Here is a 20370-nt window from a genome sequence, read left to right on the forward strand (position 1 = left end):
CGCTGCCACCCTCTCCCGCCTTTTTTGGGATTGCATTGACGTCAGAAAAACCCTTGGAGCTGCAAAATCCGGAACCTTTCCAGCTGGAAGTCTGGAGCGGGGATTAGACACCGAATTATGCGGGAGGCGCAGGAAAAGCCGCGAGGGGAGATTTTGGGGATGGGGGAAGGTGGGGAACGGGGCTGTGAGCGCCGGGGCGGCCTCGCTGCCGCTGCCACCCCGTCCCTGTGTCCCTGTCCCCTCCCCGGGACCTCCGGGGCCATCGGCGAGCGCTGAAGCGAGCGCGTTCTTGGAGCCGTTCCTGGAGCAGGAGCTGTTAATTGCCCGCAGGGATAATTGGGAGCAGGGGCTGTGTAACCTGCGCGTAACCCGCGCGTAAAGAGCGCGCAGCGCCCGCGGAGCCCCCTCCCCACGCTGCGGGACCCCCGCTCTGGGCAGGGAAGACCGGGATGCTCGTCCCTGCTGGATCCCGAGGAAATCACAGCCCGTGGAAGACGGGAGAGGCTCCAGCTGGGAATTCTCCACACCCAAACCCCCCCCCATCCTCGGCAGCGCTGCCCCATCTTCCTCCTCCTCATCCTCCTCATCCTCGTCCCCTGTGCCCAGCGGCCGTGGGGACGCGCAGAGGGGACAGCTGGTGGCCCCAGCCCCCGTCCCCAGCTCCTCGGGCCCCGCTTCCGTCTCTGCTCATGAAATTTTCATGCTCGTGCTTTATTAATGAGCTCCCCCACAGGAGCGCGGCGCTTCCAAAGCCGCGGCTCCATTAAGATGCAGCCGGGTCCCCGCAGGTCTCGGGCAGGGCAGGAGCGAAGCTCCCGAGGAGGAGACAATCGGCTGCCGCTTCCCACGGATCCCCGACACCCGGCTTCGTGCCGGGAATCCGCTGCTCGCCCCTCCAGGGCTCCATGCATCCCCCAAAACCAGGGGAGTGAAGAGACCCCGCTGTCCCCCATCTTTTAAATCCTCCTTTCCCCCACCTCTTCAATCCCCCTTTTCCCACCTCTTCAATCCCCTTTTCCCACCTCTTCAATCCCCCTTTTCCCACCTCTTCAATCCCCTTTTCCCACCTCTTCAATCCCCTTTTCCCACATAAATCCTTTTTTCCCCACCTCTTCAATCCCCCTTTTTTCCCCACCTTTTCAATCCCCCGTTTTTTCCCCACCTCTTCAATCCCATTTTCCCCACCTTAATCCTCCTTTTCCCCTCCTCTTCAATCCCCTTTTTCCCATCTAAAATCCCCTTTTCCCCCACCTCTTCAATTCCTTTTTCCCCACCCAAATCCACCTTTTCCCCACCTAAATCCTTCTTTTCCCCTCCTCTTCAATCCCCCTTTCCCCACCTCTTCAATCCCCTTTTCCCACCTAAATCCACTTTTCCCCCGCATCTTCAATCCCCTTTTCCCCCCTAAATCCACCTTTTCCCCACCTCTTCAATCCCTTTTTTCCCACCTAAATCCACCTTTTCCCCAAATAAATCCACCTTTTCCCCACCTAAATCCTCCTTTGCCCCACCTCTCCAATCCCGTTTTTCCCCTTGATGTGTCCATCCCCTGCCCTGTTAATTAGCAGCACCCTCCAATTAGGCCAGTTAGGAGCTTTCCTTGGTGCCAGCAGAAGCTGGGAGGCGATGGAGGAGAATCCATGGATTTGGCTGGGATGTGGAGGGAAGGGAATGAGGGATGAGGAGAATTCAGAAGCGGCACCTGGGCTGTGGAGGGTGATCCATCATTCCCAGCAAAAAAAAAAAAAAGAAAGGAAAATTCAGCATTTGTTCCCAAGCTGGGGCTTGGCCTCATCCGTCCTCTCCTGAGGGATGGGATTTGTGGGATGGGATTTGCAGGATGGGATTCCTGGGGTGGAACTCTCAGGATGGATTCAGGATGGGATTCCTAGGAAGGATGTGGGGTGGGATTGCCAGGATGGAGGCGGGATGGGATTCCTAGGATGGGACTCTCAGGATGGATTTGGGATCGGATTCCTAGGATGGGTGCAGGTTGAGATTCCCAGGATGGGATTCCTGGGATGGATATGGGAGGAGATTCCTGGGATGGGATTGCCAGGATGGATTCAGAGTGGCATTCCCAGGATGGATGAAGGATGGGATTGCCAGGATGGATTCAGGGTGACATTCCCAGGATGAGATTCCCAGGATGGATTCTGGATGGGATTCCCAGGATGGGATTCCCAGGATGGGATTCCCAGGATGGATTCAGGGTGCTGTTCCCAGGATGGATTTTGGATGGGACTCCTGGGATGGACATGGGATGGGATTCCCAGGATGGATGCAGGATGAGATCCCTGGGATGCGATTCCCAGGATGGGATTCCCAGGTTGGATGCAGGATGGGATTCCCAGGATGGGATTCCCAGGTTGGATGCAGGATGGGATTCCCAGGATGGGTTCTAGATGGGATTCCCGGGATGGGATTCCCAGGATGGATTCAGGGTGCCGTTCCCAGGATGGATTTTGGATGGCATTCCCAGGTTGGAGGCAGGATGGGATTCCCAGGATGGGATTCCTGGGATGGATATGGGAGGGGATTCCTGGGATGGGATTCCCAGGATGGATTCTGGATAGGATTCCTAGGATGGGTTTTAGATGGGATTCCCAGGATGGGATTCCCAGGATGGATTCAGGGTGCTGTTCCCAGGATGGATTTTGGATGGGACTCCTGGGATGGACATGGGATGACATTCCCAGGATGGATGCAGGATGAGATCCCTGGGATGCGATTCCTGGGATGGCATTCCCAGGCTGGATGCAGGATGGGATTCCCAGGATGGGATTCCCAGATAGATACGGGATTGATCCTCTCGTCCCTTTCATCCCTGTCTGGAGCTGTCCCACTTTTGGGGAGCCCCAGGAGGGGCTGTGGGAGCCACACTGGAGCTGGGTTGATTACTCCACTTTTGGAGTTGAATAATCATTAATTAATTAATAATTAATAACCATTCTTTGAAGAATTGACGATAGGACAGAAACGTTGCAAATTCACGGCCTGGATTCTGCCCAGAGGGGCCCTGGTTTGGGGGGTGTTGATCCCCCAGATTGTGCCTGGGATGGGATGGGGTCAGCCCAGGGATGGGATGGGGTGGAGATGCTGGGAGGTGACACCGATGCCACGGGGGTGACACGACGCCTGTCACATCTTCCCCAGGTTGAGGGACTTTCCCCATCCTGCTTTTGAGGGCATCTCCCTATGGTTTGAGGGCATCTCCCTATGGTTTGAGGGCATCTCTCTGGGTTTTGAGGCCATCTCCCTATGGTTTGAGGGCATCTCTCTGCAGTTTTGAGGGCATCTCCCTGGGTTTTGAGGCCATCTCCTCATGGTTTGAGGGCATCTCTTCAGGGTTTGAGGCCATCTCCCCGTGTTTGAGGCCATCTCCCCGTGTTTGAGGCCATCTCCCCGTGTTTGAGGCCATCTCCCCGTGTTTGAGGCCATCTCCCCGTGTTTGAGGGCATCTCCTCAGGGTTTGAGGGCCTCTCCCTGGGTTTGAGGGCACCTCTGTGGTTTTGAGGATCTCCCCACGTTTGAGGGCTTTTCCCTGCCCCAGTTTTGAGGACATCTCTTCAGCTTTGAAGCTTCCTCCCCATCCCAGGTCAATGCTGTTTCTTCATCCTGGGTTTTGAGGGCATCTCCCAGGTTTTGAGAACATCTCCCCAGGGTTTTGAGGGCATCACCCCAGGTTTGAGGGCGTCTCCCAGGTTTTGAGGCCATCTTCCTGGGTCTGAGGGCATCACCCCAGGTTTTGAGGCCATCTCTCTGGGTCTGAGGGCTTTTCCCTGCCCCAGGTTTTGAAGACATCTCTCCAGCTTTGAAGGTTCCTCCCCATCCCAGGTCAACAGCATTTCTTCATCCCAGATTTGAGGACATCTCCTCAGTTTTGAGAAATTCTCCTCATCCTAGGCTCAGCGATATTTCCTATCTCAGGTTTGAGGGCTTATTCACAGATTTCAGGGCTTCTTCCCATCCCAGGTTTGAGGGCATCTCCCAAGCCCAGTTTAAGGCTGGTTTTGAGGGCATCTCCACAGCTTTGAGAGCATCTCCCAATCCAAGCTTAAGGGCATTTTTGAGGACATTTCCCCAGCTTTGAGGGCATCTCCCAAGCCTAGTTTAAGGCTGTTTTTGAAGGCATCTCCACAGCTTTGAGGGCATCTCCCAAGCCCAGTTTAAGGCTGGTTTTGATGGCATCTCCCCAGCCTTGAGGGCATCTCCTGGGGTCAAGGCCAATTCCCCCTCCTCAATCCCACCTTCCCACACTCCACTTCCCCAGCTTTACGCCATCCATCCGTCCATCCATCCATCCATCCATCCATCCATCCATCCATCCATCCATCCCTCCCCACCTCCCTGACCCCAAATATCCTCTTCCCTGGGCAGGAATGGACCCGGCCACCACCTCCAAGAGCAACCACTGCCTGGACGCGGCCAAGGCCTGCAACCTCAACGACAACTGCAAGCGCCTGCGCTCGGGCTACATCTCCACCTGCAGCCGGGAGCTGTCGGCCACCGAGCCCTGCAACCGCCGCAAGTGCCACAAGGCCCTGCGCCAGTTCTTCGACCGCGTGCCCGGCGAGTTCACCTTCCGCCTGCTCTTCTGCTCCTGCAAGGACCCGGCGTGCGCCGAGCGCCGCCGCCAGACCATCGTCCCCTCCTGCTCCTACGAGGACAAGGAGAAGCCCAACTGCCTGGACCTGCGCGGCGCCTGCCGGGCGGATCACCTGTGCAGGTAAAGGGCGCGCCACGGGGGTCTTGGGGTGTGGGACGGGTGTGGTGTCACCTCCCTGGGGCTGGTGTCACTACCCAGCCATCAGTGTCACCTCCTTGGTGTTGGTGTCATTGCCTGGTCATCTGTGTCACCTCCCTGGGACTGGTGTCACCGCCCAGCCATCAGTGTCACCTCCTTGGCGTTGGTGTCATTGCCTGGTCATCTGTGTCACCCCCCTGGCACTGGTGTCAGCCTCCAGTAATCAGTGTCACCCCTTGGCATTGGTGTCACCTCCCTAGCATTGGTGTCACCACCCAGCCACCAGTGTCACCCTCCTGGCATTGGTGTCATAGCCCTGGTCATCAGTGTCACCTTCCTGGCATTGGTGTCACCCTCTTAGCATTGGTGTCACCCTTCTGGCATTGGTGTCATTGCCCTGGTCATCAGTGTCACCCTCCTGGCATCAGTGTCACCCCCTAGCATTGGTGTCACCTTCCTGGTCATCAGTGTCAGCCCCTGGCCATCAGTGTCATCCTCCTGGCATTGGTGTCATCTTTCCAGCCATCAGTGTCACCTCCCTGGCATTGGTGTGACCTTCCTGGTCATCAGTGTCAGCCCCCGGCCATCAGTGTCACTCTCCTGGCATTAGTGTCACTGTTACCCAGCCATCGGTGTGACCCTCCTGGCACTGGTGGCACCTTCCTGGCATTGGTGTCACCCCCTGGCCATCAGTGTCATCCTCCTGGCACTGGTGTCATCTTTCCAGCCATCAGTGTCACCTCCCTGGCATTGGTGTCACCTTTCCGGCCATCTGTGTCACCTCCCTGGGATTGGTGTCACCGTTTGGTCATTAGTGTCACCTCCCTGGCATTGGTGTCACCCCCTGGCCATCGGTGTCACCTTCCTAGCACTGGTGTCATCTTTCCAGTCATCAGTGTCACCCTCCTGGCATTGGTGTCACCACCTGGCCATCAGTGTCACCTCCCTAGCACTGGTGGCACCTTCCCGGCCATCAGTGTCACCCCCAGTATCAGTGTCACCCCCCCAGTATCAGTGTCACCTCCCGGGCTCTGTTTTCCCCCCTGTTTGGCTCTGGGAGTGGCACTGGGACAATGCCCTGGGGACACCCGGAGGACAGACCCCAGGGATGGAACTGTATCCCCCAAAACCTCCCCCGGCTGCCGAATTCCCGCTGTTTCCCCCTTGGCAGCGCAGAGCTGGGCACCGAGGCTCCTGCTCCTTCTGTCACCCGTTTGTCACCGGGCACGACCCCTCCTGTCCCCCTCGGGAGCCGGGTCCGCTTCCCGATGGCTCCCGCCAGGAGCGGGATCTTCTCCCGTCAAGGTGATGGAGCTTCCCAGCGCTCAGCAGGGAAATAAATGCGAGCTCCGGGCCTTCCCCAGGCTGCGAGCAGAGATGTTTGAAATGTGGGAATGTGGCTTTTTATCAAAAAGTAATCCAAGGAGCCGGTGGCCATGAATAAAAGATACCCGGGAATGGCAGCTCCTCTCCATCAGCGCGCTCCGAGGCGGATGCTGCCGACAGATCCGCGCTCCGAGAGGGATAACGGGGCTGGGAGAGCTGGGGGGGCTGCAGAGCTTTAATTCCTGCATGGAATGAAATCCCCACACCAGGAGGGAAAGGGGGAAGGGGCAGCAGCTGCTGGGAGGGTTTGTTGCACCAAGGTTTTTTGGGAGAAGCATGGGAGAGCCGGGATGGGGGCTCTTGCTCTGGAAAATGCCCAGATCTGGGGTTTATTTGTGTTGGTTTTGCTGTAGAGTTTTGCTGGGACCTCGGGGATTTTTTTCCTTGGGATGGGGCAGGGATGCATTCCTTGGATCTGGGTTTTCAGGAGAAAATCCCATCCCATCCACTCCCCTCCGGCATCTCCAGCTGGGAATGGGACACGAAACCCCTGTGTGCCCTCACCCCGGGGAGCAAGGCAGGGCCATGGGGTTTCCCATTTTCCATGAGTTTATCCAGCCAAACTCCTCCTGATCCTGGAGGACAAGGCAGGGCTGGGCTGTGCCAAGGGATTTCCAATCATCCAGGAATTTATCCATCCAAAACTCCTCCCCATCCTGGAGGACAAGGTGGGGCCATGAGATTTCCAATTTTCCACGAGTTCACCCACCCAAAACTCCTCCCCATCCTGGAGGACAAGGCAGGGCCATGGGATTTCCCATTATCCAGGGATTAATCCGTCCAAAACTCCTCCATGTCCCCTGATCACAGAGGACAAGGAAGGCAGGGCCATGGGATTTCCCATTTTCCATGAGTTTATCCAGCCAAAACTCCTCCTGATCCTGGAGGACAAGGCAGGGCCAGGGGGTTTCCAATTGTCCACGAGTTTATACATCCCAAACTCCTCCTGAGTTTATCTACCCAAAACTCTTCCTGCTCCTGGAGGACAAGGCAGGGCCATGGGGTTTCCAATTATCCAAGAGTTTATCCAGTCAAAACAACTCCTGATCCTGGAGGACAAGGCAGGGCTGTGGGACTTCCAATTGTCCACAAGTTTATCCATCCAAAACTCCCCCATGTCCCCTGATCCCAGAGGATAAGGCAGTTCCATGTGGTTTCCCATTTTCCATGAGTTTATCCAGCCAAAACTGCTCCTGATCCTGCAGGACAAGGCAGGGCCATGGGGTTTCCCATTTTCCATGAGTTTGTCCAGCCAAACTGCTCCTGATCCTGCAGGACAAGGCCGGGCCATGGGGTTTCCCATTTTCCATGAGTTTCTTGATCCGACATCCCAGCCCGATGCTCATCCCGATCCGACAGGGGCCTGGTGAGTGTCTGGAGCCAGAGCAGATCCCAAGTGCTCCCAGAGCTGGAGGCGACAGGAGATGAGATAATTCTCCTGCCAGAGCAATTAACCTGCCAGGGTAATTAATTGACCCTCCTGGCTGAAAGCCTAATGAGGGAAAACCCTTTCTGGCGGGATAGGATTTTCCAGAGGGATTTTTCCTGCATGGAGGTTGATCCAGGGGCTGCTGCTCCTGTAGGGCAAGAATTCCACACCGAAAAAAGAGCAGAATAATTGGAGGAGAGGGAAAATGAATATTCCAGCATGGAAAACAGCCCTTCCAGAGCTTTTCCTGCCTCTCTTTGCTATTCTCCAGCTGTGTGGGGCTGCTGGGGTTGGACACCAGCCCTGTCCCCTCGGTCACAGAGGTCACAGGGAAGCCACCAGCTGCTCCATCCTGCCGGGAATGGCTCTGCATGTGGAATGTTCTGGATGCAGGAGGGGTTTAACCCTTCCCTGTTGTCCTTCTGAAGGCACGGAGGGTCCGGGATGTCCCTCCTTGTGTCCCCTCAGGGACTCAGATCTGGGCGAGGGGACAGGATCTTTGGAGCACAGCATCTGGTTTGTCCTGGGCTGAAATCCCAGTTTGTTTCCTCCATACAAATCTATTCCAGAGGCCTTGACCCGGCCTCAAATCCCAAGGGAGCTGCCCCAGGACTCTGTGAACAACTGAGCTGGGATTTGTGCAGCTCCGGGATGCTTTTCCCAGCTTGGGAAGCTTTCCCCCGTCACTATTTTCCCCCATCACCTTTTCCCCCATCACCTTTTCCCCCATCACCTTTTCCCCCATCACCTTTTCCCCCATCTTTCCCCCCATTTTTGCCCCCTTTTCCCCCGTCGCCTTTTCCCCCGTCGCCTTTTCCCCCGTCGCCTTTTCCCCCGTCGCCTTTTCCCCCGTCGCCTTTTCCCCCGTCGCCTTTTCCCCCGTCACCTTTTCCCCCGTCACCTTTTCCCCCGTCACCTTTTCCCCCGTCACCTTTTCCCCATCACCCTTTTCCCCATCATCTTTTCCCCATCATCTTTTCCCCATCATCTTTTCCCCATCATCTTTTCCCCATCATCTTTTCCCCATCATCTTTTCCCCATCATCTTTTCCCCATCATCTTTTCCCCATCATCTTTTCCCCATCATCTTTTCCCCATCATCTTTTCCCCATCATCTTTTCCCCATCATCTTTTCCCCATCATCTTTTCCCCATCATCTTTCTTTCCCCCCATCTTTTTCCCATCTTTTTCCCATCTTTCCCAGCTCACAGGAGCTGACAAAGTCCCGGAGTTTTTGTGGCTGATTGCAAGGGACAGGTTTTAGCTCCCGGAATACAAAAACCTTTGGCGAAGCACAAACCTCAGCGAAGGGGAAAGGGAAGGCAAGGGGAGAAAAGAGCTGATTTCAGCAGCTGCAGCTCGCTGGATTTTTCATCTTGCATCAGCAAGTCGGGAGCACAAATAATCTGCTCTTACACGCTCCAGTGGTGCCGGTGCCGGAGAAATTCCCAGCCTCCACTGGCTGGAGCTGCTCAGCATCCAAACTGGGGATGTTGGGACATTTCCAGGATTTTTATCACAGTTTTTGGTGTGTTGAAATCCAAGGGGGTGAGGGATACTCCCTCTCACAGGATATTTGTGTGAAGAGGATTTTGGCTGGGATTGGAGCATCCAGAGTGGGGATGTTGGGTCATTTCCTGGATTTTTTTTATCCCTGTTTTTGTTGTGTTTAAATCCAGGGGGGTCAGGGATGTTCCCTCTTACGGGATATTTGTGTGCAAAGGATTTTGGCTGGGGTGGGTCATTTAACTGATTTTTGGTGTGTTTAAATCCGAGGGGGTCAGGGATGCTCCCCCTCTCGGGATATTTGTGTGCAAAGGATTTTGGCCAAGGTGGGGATATTGGGTCATTTCCTGTATTTTTTATTCCAGTTTTTGGTGTGTTTGAGCCAAGGGGTATCAGGGATGCTCCCTCTTACAGGATATTTGTGTGAAGAGGATTTTGGCTGGGATTGGAGCATCCAGAGTGGGGATGTTGGGTCATTTCCTGGATTTTTTTTATCCCTGTTTTTGGTGTGTTTAAATCCAGGGGGGTGAGGGATGCTCCCTCTCACAGGATATTTGTGTGTCAATGATTTTGATTGGGGTTGCAGCATCCAAAGTGGGGATGTTGCATCATTTCCCTGTTTTTAGTTTTAAGTTTTTGTTGTGTTTAAATCCAGAGGGGTCAGGGATGTTCCCCCTCTTGGGACATTTGTGTGAAGAGAATTTGGCCAAGGTTGGGCTGGAGCTCCTCAGCATCCAAACTGGGGATGTTGGGTCATCTCCAGGATTTTTTTATTCCAGTTTTTGGTGTATTTAAATCCAAGGGGGTGAGGGATGCTCCCTCTCACAGGATATTTGTGTGAAGAGGATTTTGGCTGGGGTTGGAGCATCCAAACTGGGGATGTTGGGTCATTTCTCAGATTTTTATCTCTGTTTTTGGTGTGTTTAAAGCTGAGGGGGTCAGGGATGCTCCCTCTTACAGGATGTTTGTTTGTCAAGGATTTTGATTGGGGTTGGAGCATCCAAAGTGGGGATGTTGGGTCATTTCCCGGATTTTTTTTATCCCTGTTTTTGTTGTGTTTAAATCCAGGGGGATCAGGGATGTTCCCCCTCTTGGGACATTTGTGTGAAGAGAATTTGGCCAAGGTTGGCCTGGAGCTCCTCAGCATCCAAAGTGGGGATGTTGGGTCATTTCCCAGATTTTTATCTCTGTTTTTGGTGTGTTTAAATCCAGGCAAGGTCAGGGATGCTCCCTCTCACAGGATATGTTTGTGAAGAGGATTTTGGCTGGGGTTGAAGCCTCCAAACTGGGCACGTTGAGTCATTTCCCAGATTTTTTTTTTTATTTTACCCCCACTTTTTTTGGTGTATTTAAACCCAAGGTGCACAGGGATGCTCCCCCTCTTGGGACATTTGTGCACCAAGCATTTTGGCCAGGTTTGGGCCGGGGAAGGAGGGAGAGGGGATCCAGGCTGGCCGGGGATTGATGGAGCACCAAACATGGGAAGGGAACGCGGCGGCTCCGGGCGCAGACGGACGCCGCCCGTAATGGATGTTCCCTTGATAAACAGCAGCTCAGCTCCTCATTACTCCCTGTAATGAGAGCCTGTCTGGGAAGAAGAAGGAGCAGGGGAAAAAAATTGCTCCGGGATTTAATGGGAGCTGGGAGAGCTCGGGTGCTGAGGGATAGGACGTGGAGGAGCCTCCAAAGATTGGGAAATGTGTGAAAACCCCCAAATCTGGTGGGTTTTGAAGTGGAGGGGCTGCAGCAAGGGGGTCCCTTACATGAGGAGGAGGAGCAGGGAAAGAAGATGGAACAGGGAAAAATTGCTCCAGGATTTAATGGGAGCTGGGAGAGCTCAGGTTTGGAGGGGAGTGGAGGAGCCTCCAAACCTGAGAAATCAGTGAAAATCCCCAAATCTGGTGGATTTTGAAGCAGTGGGGCAGCACCCAGGGGTCCCTCACACGTGAGGTGGTGGTGGGGGAAGAAGAGGAGAAGGAGCAGGGAAAAATTGCTCCAGGATTTAATGGGAGCTGGGAGAGCTCAGGGGTTTGGAGGGGAGTGGAGGAGCCTCCAAACCTGAGAAATCATTGAAAATCCCCAAATCTGGTGGATTTGGAAAGCCAAGGGGCAACACTGGGGGGGGGGTCCCTCACCTGTGGAGGCAGCTGGGGAAGAAGAGGAGAAGAGAAAAATTTCTCCTGGATTTAACAGGAGCTGGGAGAGCTTGGAGAAATCAGTGAAAATCAGTGAAAATCCCCAAATCTGGTGGATTTTGAAGCAGAGGGGCAGCACCCAGGGGTCCCTCACACGTGAGGAGGTGGTGGGGGAAGAAGAGGAGAAGAAGGAGCAGGGAAAAATTGCTCCAGGATTTAATGGGAGCTGGGAGAGCTCGGGTTCTGAGGGACAGGACGTGGAGAAGTCTCCAAAAATTGGTAAATGTGTGAAAATCCCCAAATCTGGTGGGTTTTGAAGTGGAGGGGCAGCAGCAAGGGGGTCCCTTACACGAGGAGGTGGCTGGAGAAGAAGAGGAGGAGGAGCAGGGAAAGAAGATGGAAGAGGGAAAAATTGCTCCAGGATTTAATGGGAGCTGGGAGAGCTCGGGTTCCGAGGGACAGGACGTGGAGAATTCTCCAAACCTGGTTTTGTGAGCGGGAAATCTGTGAAAATCCCCAAATCTGGCGGGTTTGGAAATCCAAGGTGCAGCACCAGGGGGTCTCTCACATGAGGAGGAGGCTGGGGAAAAAGAAAAGAAGGAGCAAGGGAGGAAGGAGCAGGGAAAGAAGGAGGAACAGAGGCAAAGATTTTCCCTGGATTTAACAGGAACTGGGAGAGCTTGGAGAAATCTGTGAAAATCCGTGAAAACGCCCAAATCTGGTGGAGGGGCAGCACTGGGGGGGTTCCCCCGCATGAGGAGGAAGAGGCTGGGGAGGGCTCGGCTCCCTGCGGGCTCGCCGGGGCTCTCACCACGAGAATCAGTCAATTCCCGCTGAATAATTAACTCGAGAGGCTTCCCAAGTATTGACTTAACGTGACAGCGAGTCTGTCTTGAGCCGGGCTTTGCTTGTGTAAACACAATCTCCTGTTGGGCTCAGTTAGCGGCTCAATGGGACAGAACAGGCCCGCAATTAAAATCAAACGGCGCCCGCGCTCCGTCCTCCCCTTCCCCGGGAGCTTCAGGGCTCGGGGATGGAAGAAAATCCACCCAAAAAAGGCCTTTGAGTCACTGATCTCAGCGCCGGATCGAAATTTGGCGGCCCGAAACACGCGTGGAGAATGAAATTGTTAATTAGGAGCTGCCGTGCTTTGCCTCTTGCTGGGTTTCCTCTGCTTTGGGAGTTTCTCCCCGGGTTTGTTGTGGGTTTGGGGTTTTCCTACCGCGTCCACAGCCCTGAGCAAGGGATTGCAGAGGCTGGAGGAGTCCTCCAGGAGCAGAGTCCAACCTTTGGTCCCCACTTTGTCCCCAGCCCAGAGCTCTGAGTGGCACCCCCTGGTGCTCTGTGGGCACCTCCAGGGCTTCCTTGGGCACCTCCAGGGCTTCCTTGGGCATCTCCAAGGGTTCCCTGGGCATCTCCTGCTCATCCTTGGGCACCTCAAGGGGTTCCTTAGGTATCTCAAGGGGTTCCTTGGACACCTCCCGGAGTTTCTTGGGCACCTCCAAGGGGTTCCTTGGACACCTCCAGGGGTTCCTTGGGCACCTCCTGGCATTCCCTGGACACCTTGAGGGGTTCCTTGGCCACCTCCAGCGGTTCTTTGGATACCTCCAGGTCATCCTTGGATACCTCCAGGTCATCCTTGGGCACCTCCAGGGGTTCCTTGGCCACCTCCAGCGGTTCTTTGGATACCTCCAGGGGTTCCTTGGGCACCTCCAGGTCATCCTTGGGTATCTCAAGGGGTTCCTTGGGCACCTCCAGGCCATCCCTGGACACTTCCAGGGGTTCCTTGGGCAACTCAAGGCATTCCTTGGATACCTCCAGGGGTTCCCTGGACATCTCCAGACATTCCCTGGACACCTCCAGGGGTTCCTTGTGCACCTCCAGACATTCGTGGACTTGTCTGGGGGTTCCTTAAGCATCTCCAGGCCATCCTTGAACACCTCCAGGTATTCCCTGGACACCTCCAAGGGTTCCTTGGGCACCTTGAGGTGTTCCCTGGACACCTCCAGGTGTTTCCTGGACACCTCCAGCCACGGAGACTCCAAACCTCCCACGGGCAGCCCCTTCCCAAGCCTTGACCCCCTTTCCACATGGAAATTCCTCTGGAATTCAGGCCGAGAGCCTCAGAACTGCAACAAAAATTTCCCTTTTTCCCTCCAGCCTCCCGCGGCTCGGCCCAGAACAGGTGACTCCTCTCCCCAGACGACTCCTCCTGGATAAAACAAATCCATCCATTGATCTTTCTTTCCCCTCCCCTGTGAACTCCTCGCTCGATTTGGCAGCGGGTCATCCACAAAAGCTGACTTTTATATTCCAGCTTCCCTCTTTCCTTCAGCCGCTCCCCCTCCCAGGGACTCTTTGAATTTACCTGGGAGCGTTTCGAGGGGAATTTTTTATTTTTTTTTTTTCATCTCAGCATCTCCCAGCTTCAAAGGAATCCCTCTCCAGCAGGATGGGAATGTTGGGAGGGCGATGCCCAGCGGGATTTTCGTGTCTCGCCGAGTTTTTTCCGTGTTGTCGCAGCTTCCTGAACATCCCCAGCTGGGCAGGAGAGGGGGAGCAGATTTTTTTCCCAGCTTTTTTTTTTTTTTTTTTTTTATTTTAAATTCCCTCAGTCCCCATAAATTGCCTGTTTAAAAAAAAAAAAAAAATCAAATCCACTTCTGGAGGAATCCCGGTGTCTTTCCCATGAAATATTCAGGAGCAGGATGCTGTTGGGTTTGATGTGTGCTGAGTTATCGCCGCGGCTGGGGGGGATGGGAGTATTTAACACTCAATTAAGAGCTTTAAAAAAATCACTAAAAAAACCCCCCAAACCCATCCTAAAACCTCCGTGTTTGGTAAATTTTTATGTCAAAGCCAGTGGGGTTCTGGTGGTGCTGGATTCCTGCAGAAAAACAGGGAATGGGAGAGGAGCTGGAGGCAGGTAGGCTCTGTAGGGATGATTGAAATCCTCTAAATTTGGGATTATGTGCGCTGGGGGCGGGAGGACAGAAATAAAAATCCCCTAAATTTGGGATTTATGCACCTGGGATAAAAGTACAGGCACAAAATGTCCCCTAAATTTGGGATTATGTGTGCTGGGGGCGGGAGCACAGAAATAAAAATCCCCTAGATTTGGGATTTATGTACCTGGGATAAATGCACAGGTACCAAAAAAGTCCCCTAAATTTGGGATTTATGCACCTGGGATAAAAGTAGAGGTACAAAATGTCCCCTAAATTTGGGATATCTGCACCAGGTGTTTGTGTAGGAACCCACAGAGTCCCTTAAATTTGGGATTCAAGCACTTGGGATAAATGTACAGGTGCACAGAACCCCCAAAATTTGGGATTTATGCACTGGGATTTAAAGGTATGGAATGAAAAAGCCCCTTAAATGCAGGATGTTTAAGGGGATCCAGGGATCCATGTGCTTGGGAAGTGCCTGGATTTGGGAGCAGGGCCTGTTCAACCCCAGGATCCTGGGGCTGCCTTTCCTGGCATTTTTCCTTCAGGAATCCAAGAGGAGCAGTTTGGAAGCCCCTGCTTGGGAATCCATCCTTGGAGCGGGTTTGGGATGGCAGATCTGAGGGTGTATCCAGAATTAATGTTTAAAATCCCTTTTCTTCCACTCCTTTGGGTTTGGTTTTTTTTTTTGTGGGGGGAGAGGCAACTCTTAGGAAAATCCTCCTCCATCCCTCATCCAGAGCCAGCCCAGCTCTTCCCAACTTTTCCAAGCCATCCCCACCTGCCTCCTCCAGCTGCCAGCAGCGACTTGGCACCGATCCCTCCTTGTTCCCGCTAAAATGGACTTGGCTCCTTCTCCTTTCCCTTTTTTTTTCATTCCTTTGGAGCCCTTGAAAGCCAAAACCCGCCGGGCTGGGGCTGAGCTTTTATTCCTGGCAGCGAATCCCATCCGGCATCTTCCGAAGTCGCCGTGTCCAATGGGAAGAGTGACATCTGGCTTGGATATTCCTGAAGGATTTCCCAGCTGCATCCTCATGGGTTATGAAAGGAATAACATTTGCCTCGGAGGATGCTCCAGGCCGGGAGCGGAGCCCCGGGGAGCAGCGGTGACAAATTTTCCTGGCGCTCCGCGCTGAACTCGCCGCGCTTCCTGCAGGGAATTGACGTCCCTTCGCCTCGGATTTGGGAAGAGAGGGAAATGCTGTCGGAAAGTTTTATTCCTCTCCCGCGGAGAAGCTGGGGGAAGGAGCAGGTTTTTGGATTTCTGCCATTCCCACCCTGGTGCTGAGGTTTGGCTGCAGGGAGGGTGGAGCGTCCCCAAAAAATAAAAATGCTGGAAAAGCTTTCCTGGGCTTTGTGCAAGGAAAATTCCCTTTTTCCCTCCTCTCTTCCAGGAGTTGAGGATCTGCCCCGGGAATGGGAGTGGGATGGAGCCTCTCTGCTCTGTGGGGAGTTTTCCATGGGCTGAGTCACAAGGAAGGAAAATAAACATGGAAACAACGCTCCTGGTGGGGGAGTTTGATATCCAGGAAGAAGGAGGGGGAGAAAGTTTTCTCCTCACCTCACGCATCATTGCAGTGCTTCAGAATCCTGGTTTTCCCTGGAATTCCTGCTTCTTCCTGAGCTCTTCCTCCTTCCCCATCCTCCCATCCCCATCGTGGAGCAGCCCCTCAGACCTCCCCAATTCCATCCCTTCCTGAGGACGGTGGGGGAGTTTTATTTCCAGGAAGAAGGAGAGGGAGAAAGTTTCCTCCTTGCCTCACTCACCATGGCAGAACTGCAGAATCCTGGTTTTCCCTGGAATTCCTGATTCATCCCGAGCTCTTCCTCCTTCCCCATCCTCCCATCCCCACCATGGAGCAGCCCCTCAGACCACCCCAATTCCATCCCTTCCCGAGGACATTCCTCTTGTGTTTTTGCTGTTCATTGGGATCTGGGCCATGGATGAGCACGGCCATTCCCAGGATCCTGTCTCCTCTTGGGAGCGCTTGGACAACCCAGATGGAGAGCCCAAATTGCCCTGGAATTCCACAGCCACTGTGTGGGGATGTTGGGAACGGGGCACTTTTATTCCGTTCAAAAATTCCCGCTGGCCGCGGGATCACTCTGGGATGGAATTGGCGCTAAAATCCCATTGTTTCCCCACTTTTCCTCCTCTGCAGATCCCGGCTGGCCGATTTCCACACCAACTGCCAGGCCACCTTCCAGTCCCTGACCAACTGTCCTGGGGACAACTTCCAGGCGTGCCTGGGCTCCTACGCAGGGCTCATCGGTGAGTGCCGGGAGTCGGGATCGGGAATGGCTTTTCCCACTGGGATTTCATCTCCATTCCCTCCTCTCGCCAGGCTTTGACATCACCCCCAACTACGTGGACGCCAGCACCACCAGCATCACCATCTCGCCCTGGTGCTCCTGCAAAGGCAGCGGGAATATGGAGGAGGAGTGCGAGAAATTCCTGCGGGATTTCACGGAAAATCCCTGTCTCCGTAAGGCGCTTCCCCGCCCCGCCCCTTTTCCCTTGTCCTGTCATTCCCATCCTTCCTAAATCTCTCCCGCCGCCAGGAAACGCCATCCAAGCGTTTGGGAACGGCACCGACGTGAACCTGGCTCCCAAAATTCCCAATCCCGCCGTGACGGCGCCGCCGAAGGCGGAGAAGAGCCCGGTGCTGCCGGACGACGTCAACGACAGCAACACCGCCTACGACACGAGCGTCATCAGCACCTGCACCTCCCTCCAGGTGTGGCCCAGCCCCTGCCGCAAACTGGGAGCACTGGTGGGGCTGTGGGACAGCGGCCGCATCCCGTGGGATTGGGGAAATGTCCTGCTTGGAGTCATCCGGGGATGGATGGAATCCCTTGGAGGGATCCAGGCACTGTCTGGGGTGGGAAATGGGATTCCCCACCCGTCTTACCCCTCACCTGCCAAGGTGGCTCCCTGAGCCTGACTTCTCCTTGTTTGGGAGCTGGAATTCCAGGGTTTTTTGGGAAATCTGGGAAATCCGTGTTGTCCTGCCCAAGCGCTGGGCTTGGGCGTCCATGTTTTGTTCCATGGGCGGAAAAGGAGTTGGAGGGAAATGGGATTGGGGAATGGCTGGGGATGTCCCAGGAATGGGAGAAAAATGGGATTGGGGAATGGCTGGAGATGTCTCAGGGATGCAGGGAAATTGGATTGGGGAATGGGATTGGGGATGTTCCAGGAATGGGGAAAAAATGGGATTGGGGAATGGTTGGGAATGTCCCAGGAATGGGAGAAAAATGGGATTGGGGAGCTGCTAGGGATGTTCCAGGAATGCAGGGAAATGGGACTGGGGAATGGCTGGGAATGCAGAGAAATGGGATTTGGGAATGCCTGGGGATGTCCCAGGAATGGGAGTGGGGAATGGGATTGGGGAATGGCTGGGAATGCAGGGAAATGGGATTGGGGAGTGGCTGGGGATGTCCCAGGACTCCAGGCAGGGTCACAGTGGCAGTGAGGCAGGACCCACGGAAGCCCCTGGGCTCCCTGTGGAGATGGGATGAGCCATTCCAAAATCTCCCTGCGCTCCATCACCCACTCCAAGCTGATTCCCAGAGGGAAGTTCAGGATCCCAAACCAGCTCCAGGGGCACAATCCTTCCCTAACCATTCCCGATTTCTCCTGCCAGGAACAAGGCCTGAAGCCCAACCAATCCAAGGAGCAGAGCTTGTGCTACTCCCAGGTACTTGGGCGATCCCAGGCTGGGAATTCTCTCCCAAAGCAAACATCTTGGGAATGCCCTCCCAGAGGTGTCTCCCAACTTTGGGATGCTTTTCCCTAAAACCCCACTCCTGTCCCTCCTCACCAGGCCCAGCTGACCACGGATGTGATGCCGGACCAGAAGACTTTCATGGATCCCAAGGCGGGAAGCAGCCGGCAGCGGGAGAGCCGGATCCTGCTCCTCATTCCCATCCTGATCCCAGTGCTGGGGCTATAGAGGGGCGGGAAGGAGCGGCCGGTGGGACGGGGACGCTCGGACCAGTGCCACCAGTGCCACCAGTGCCACCAGTGCCCGCCGCCGCCGCGCTCGTGCCGGAGACTGGAACGCTCCCAAATCCCGGGAATGCCGAGCTCTGGAGAGGCAGGAGGAGCCTCCGCCACGCTGGGAAACTTTGGTGGTTTTCTTCCTACTTTTCGTTTTTTCCCGTTTTTTTGGGGGATTTTTTCTTTTTTTTTTCTTTTGGTCTTTTCTGGGTTGGTTTTCCCGAGCGGCTCCTGGGAAAACTCCCTGGAATGGGCCTGGAATGGGGGTCTGGAGCTGCCAGCGGTGCCGGGGAGGGGAAAAAAGTCGGAGAAAGGCGCTGGGAAAGGTGAATTTCAGGATTCTTTGCACTGGGGTGGCCCCAGGGACAACGAGGATTCCGCAGGGGAACATCGTGGAGGATGAAGGCGCCATCGGGAGCCGCCTGGAGGGGACTCCTGCTGCTCTTCCCGTTGGTTTTTCGGGGGGATTTTGGTTGGGGTTTTTCCTCGGAGAGTTTCCGAATGGAAGAGAAAAGAAACTGGTGTGAAACGTGTGAGGTTGTGCTGATGTTTTCAATCATTCCAGGGGAAGAGGTTCCATTTTCTTTTTTTTTTAATTTTTTTTTAATTTTTTTTTATTTGGAATTTGGGTTGGGAGTGGAATTTGACCCATCCAGGGTCAGAATTCCCTGTTTTCCCTCTCCATGTTATTTCCTATATACATATAACATATGGATATTCCCATATACATAACCCTTACCCATGCTGTGGCTTTTTAATTCCCATTTTTCCCTTTATTTTCCCTCTTTTTTTTAAATTTTTTTTTTAAAATTCCTCCGATTCCCGCAACAACTTCCAAATGTATTCTTGGAAAATTTATTTTTTTTAACGATGTCTATAATGGAAAAAAAGAAAAACCAAAATAAACCAAGGAGAACAAACCAAGGAATGAAACAGCCCTAAAATCCAAGATTCCATAAAAATCCCCATATCTGGGGGCAGGGGGAAAATGGGAACCCTTCAGCTGCAGGAATGCCAAGATTTGGGTTGGAATTCAGCAATTCCCAGCCTTTTTTAACCTGCAGGAGACAAAAAACAGGAAAAAATTCCCAAGGAGCTGCCACATTCCCGTTTTCTGGTGGTATTTTGGGAATTTTTATGTGCAAGAATTTCAAGTTTCGAGTTCCCATCCCTCCCTTGATGGGGTTTGGAAATTTTTTCTCCCAAGGCAACCTGGCAGTGCTGAAAATGTTGGGATTTGGGGCACAGGAAGAGTGAGGGGCTGGAGATTTTTATTTATTTGGGATTTTTATTTGGTGCAGCGGATTTTTATTTGGGGAGCGGAAATGTCAATTCCCATCCAGCTGTGCCCGTGTGAAAAAAGGGATTTCGGGAATCTTGGGAGCCTGGGGATGGTAAAATTGTGGAATCACAGAATTCCAGACTGGGATGGAGTTTAAAATCATCTCGTTCCAGCCTCTGCCATGGACTGGCACAATTCCCATTATCCCAGCTTGTTCCAACGAGGCCTTGGATGTTCCAGGGATGTGGAAAATGGGGATGGAAGGATCCCAGAGCTGTTTTCTGGGAGCTGGAGCTGCCTGAGAGAGGAGGGAGGGACGAACATTCCCTTTTCCAGCATGGAAAATCCAACGGGGGGATGTGGGAGCTGGCACAGGAAACATAAACAAATCCCGTCTCTCCTGGAATTCCTGCCGCAATCCCAAGGCTGCTTTTCTCCGGGATGGGGCAGCTCTGAGCTGGAGCCGGGTGTGGGGCAGCCAAAAAAAAAAGGGATTTGGGAGCTCCACAGCAAAATCTGGGATCCCTCCTTGGGGTGATTCCCAAATCTGGGTGTTCTCAGTGCGGGCTGGGAGCCCTGAGTGCTGCTGGGTTTCCTTGGGAAAGAGGCTGGAAAATCCAGCAGGGATTTCTTCCTGGTGCTGGGGGCGTTTCCCTGGGAAAGCTGGGAGTGCTCTGGGATTTTCCTGAAGGAGTGGGAACCGCTTGGAAAGGTCAGGGAAGCATCTGCATCCAGCACCACTGGGCATTCCCAGTATTCCCTGCCCGGGAATTGTGATCCATGGAGATCCTGGGGTTACTGGGAAGTACTGGGAATGGGGATTTGCTCCAGGATTCTCTCCAGGAACGGTGGTTCCAACATTGGGAATGGGGATTTGCTCCAGGATTCTCTCCAGGAATGGCGGTTCCAACATTGGGAATGGGGATTTGCTCCAGGAT

The 20370-nt window shown here is 53.9% G+C and overlaps 1 protein-coding gene across 1 annotated transcript in view; it reads left to right on the plus strand.

The window, feature by feature from the left end:
• Positions 1–18683, plus strand: part of GFRA2 (GDNF family receptor alpha 2) — a 32850-nt gene extending 14167 nt beyond the window's left edge. The window contains exons 4-9 of the mRNA XM_077191678.1: positions 4381–4729; positions 16313–16422; positions 16496–16636; positions 16713–16888; positions 17795–17848; positions 17975–18683. Of these exons, the coding sequence (XP_077047793.1) occupies positions 4381–4729; positions 16313–16422; positions 16496–16636; positions 16713–16888; positions 17795–17848; positions 17975–18103 (959 nt within the window). The 3' untranslated portion in view covers positions 18104–18683. The remainder of the gene's footprint in view (positions 1–4380; positions 4730–16312; positions 16423–16495; positions 16637–16712; positions 16889–17794; positions 17849–17974) is intronic.
• Positions 18684–20370: the final 1687 nt, after the last annotated feature.

Source organism: Agelaius phoeniceus, chromosome 30 (assembly GCF_051311805.1).
Source record: "Agelaius phoeniceus isolate bAgePho1 chromosome 30, bAgePho1.hap1, whole genome shotgun sequence".
Taxonomy (NCBI): Eukaryota; Metazoa; Chordata; class Aves; order Passeriformes; family Icteridae; genus Agelaius; species Agelaius phoeniceus.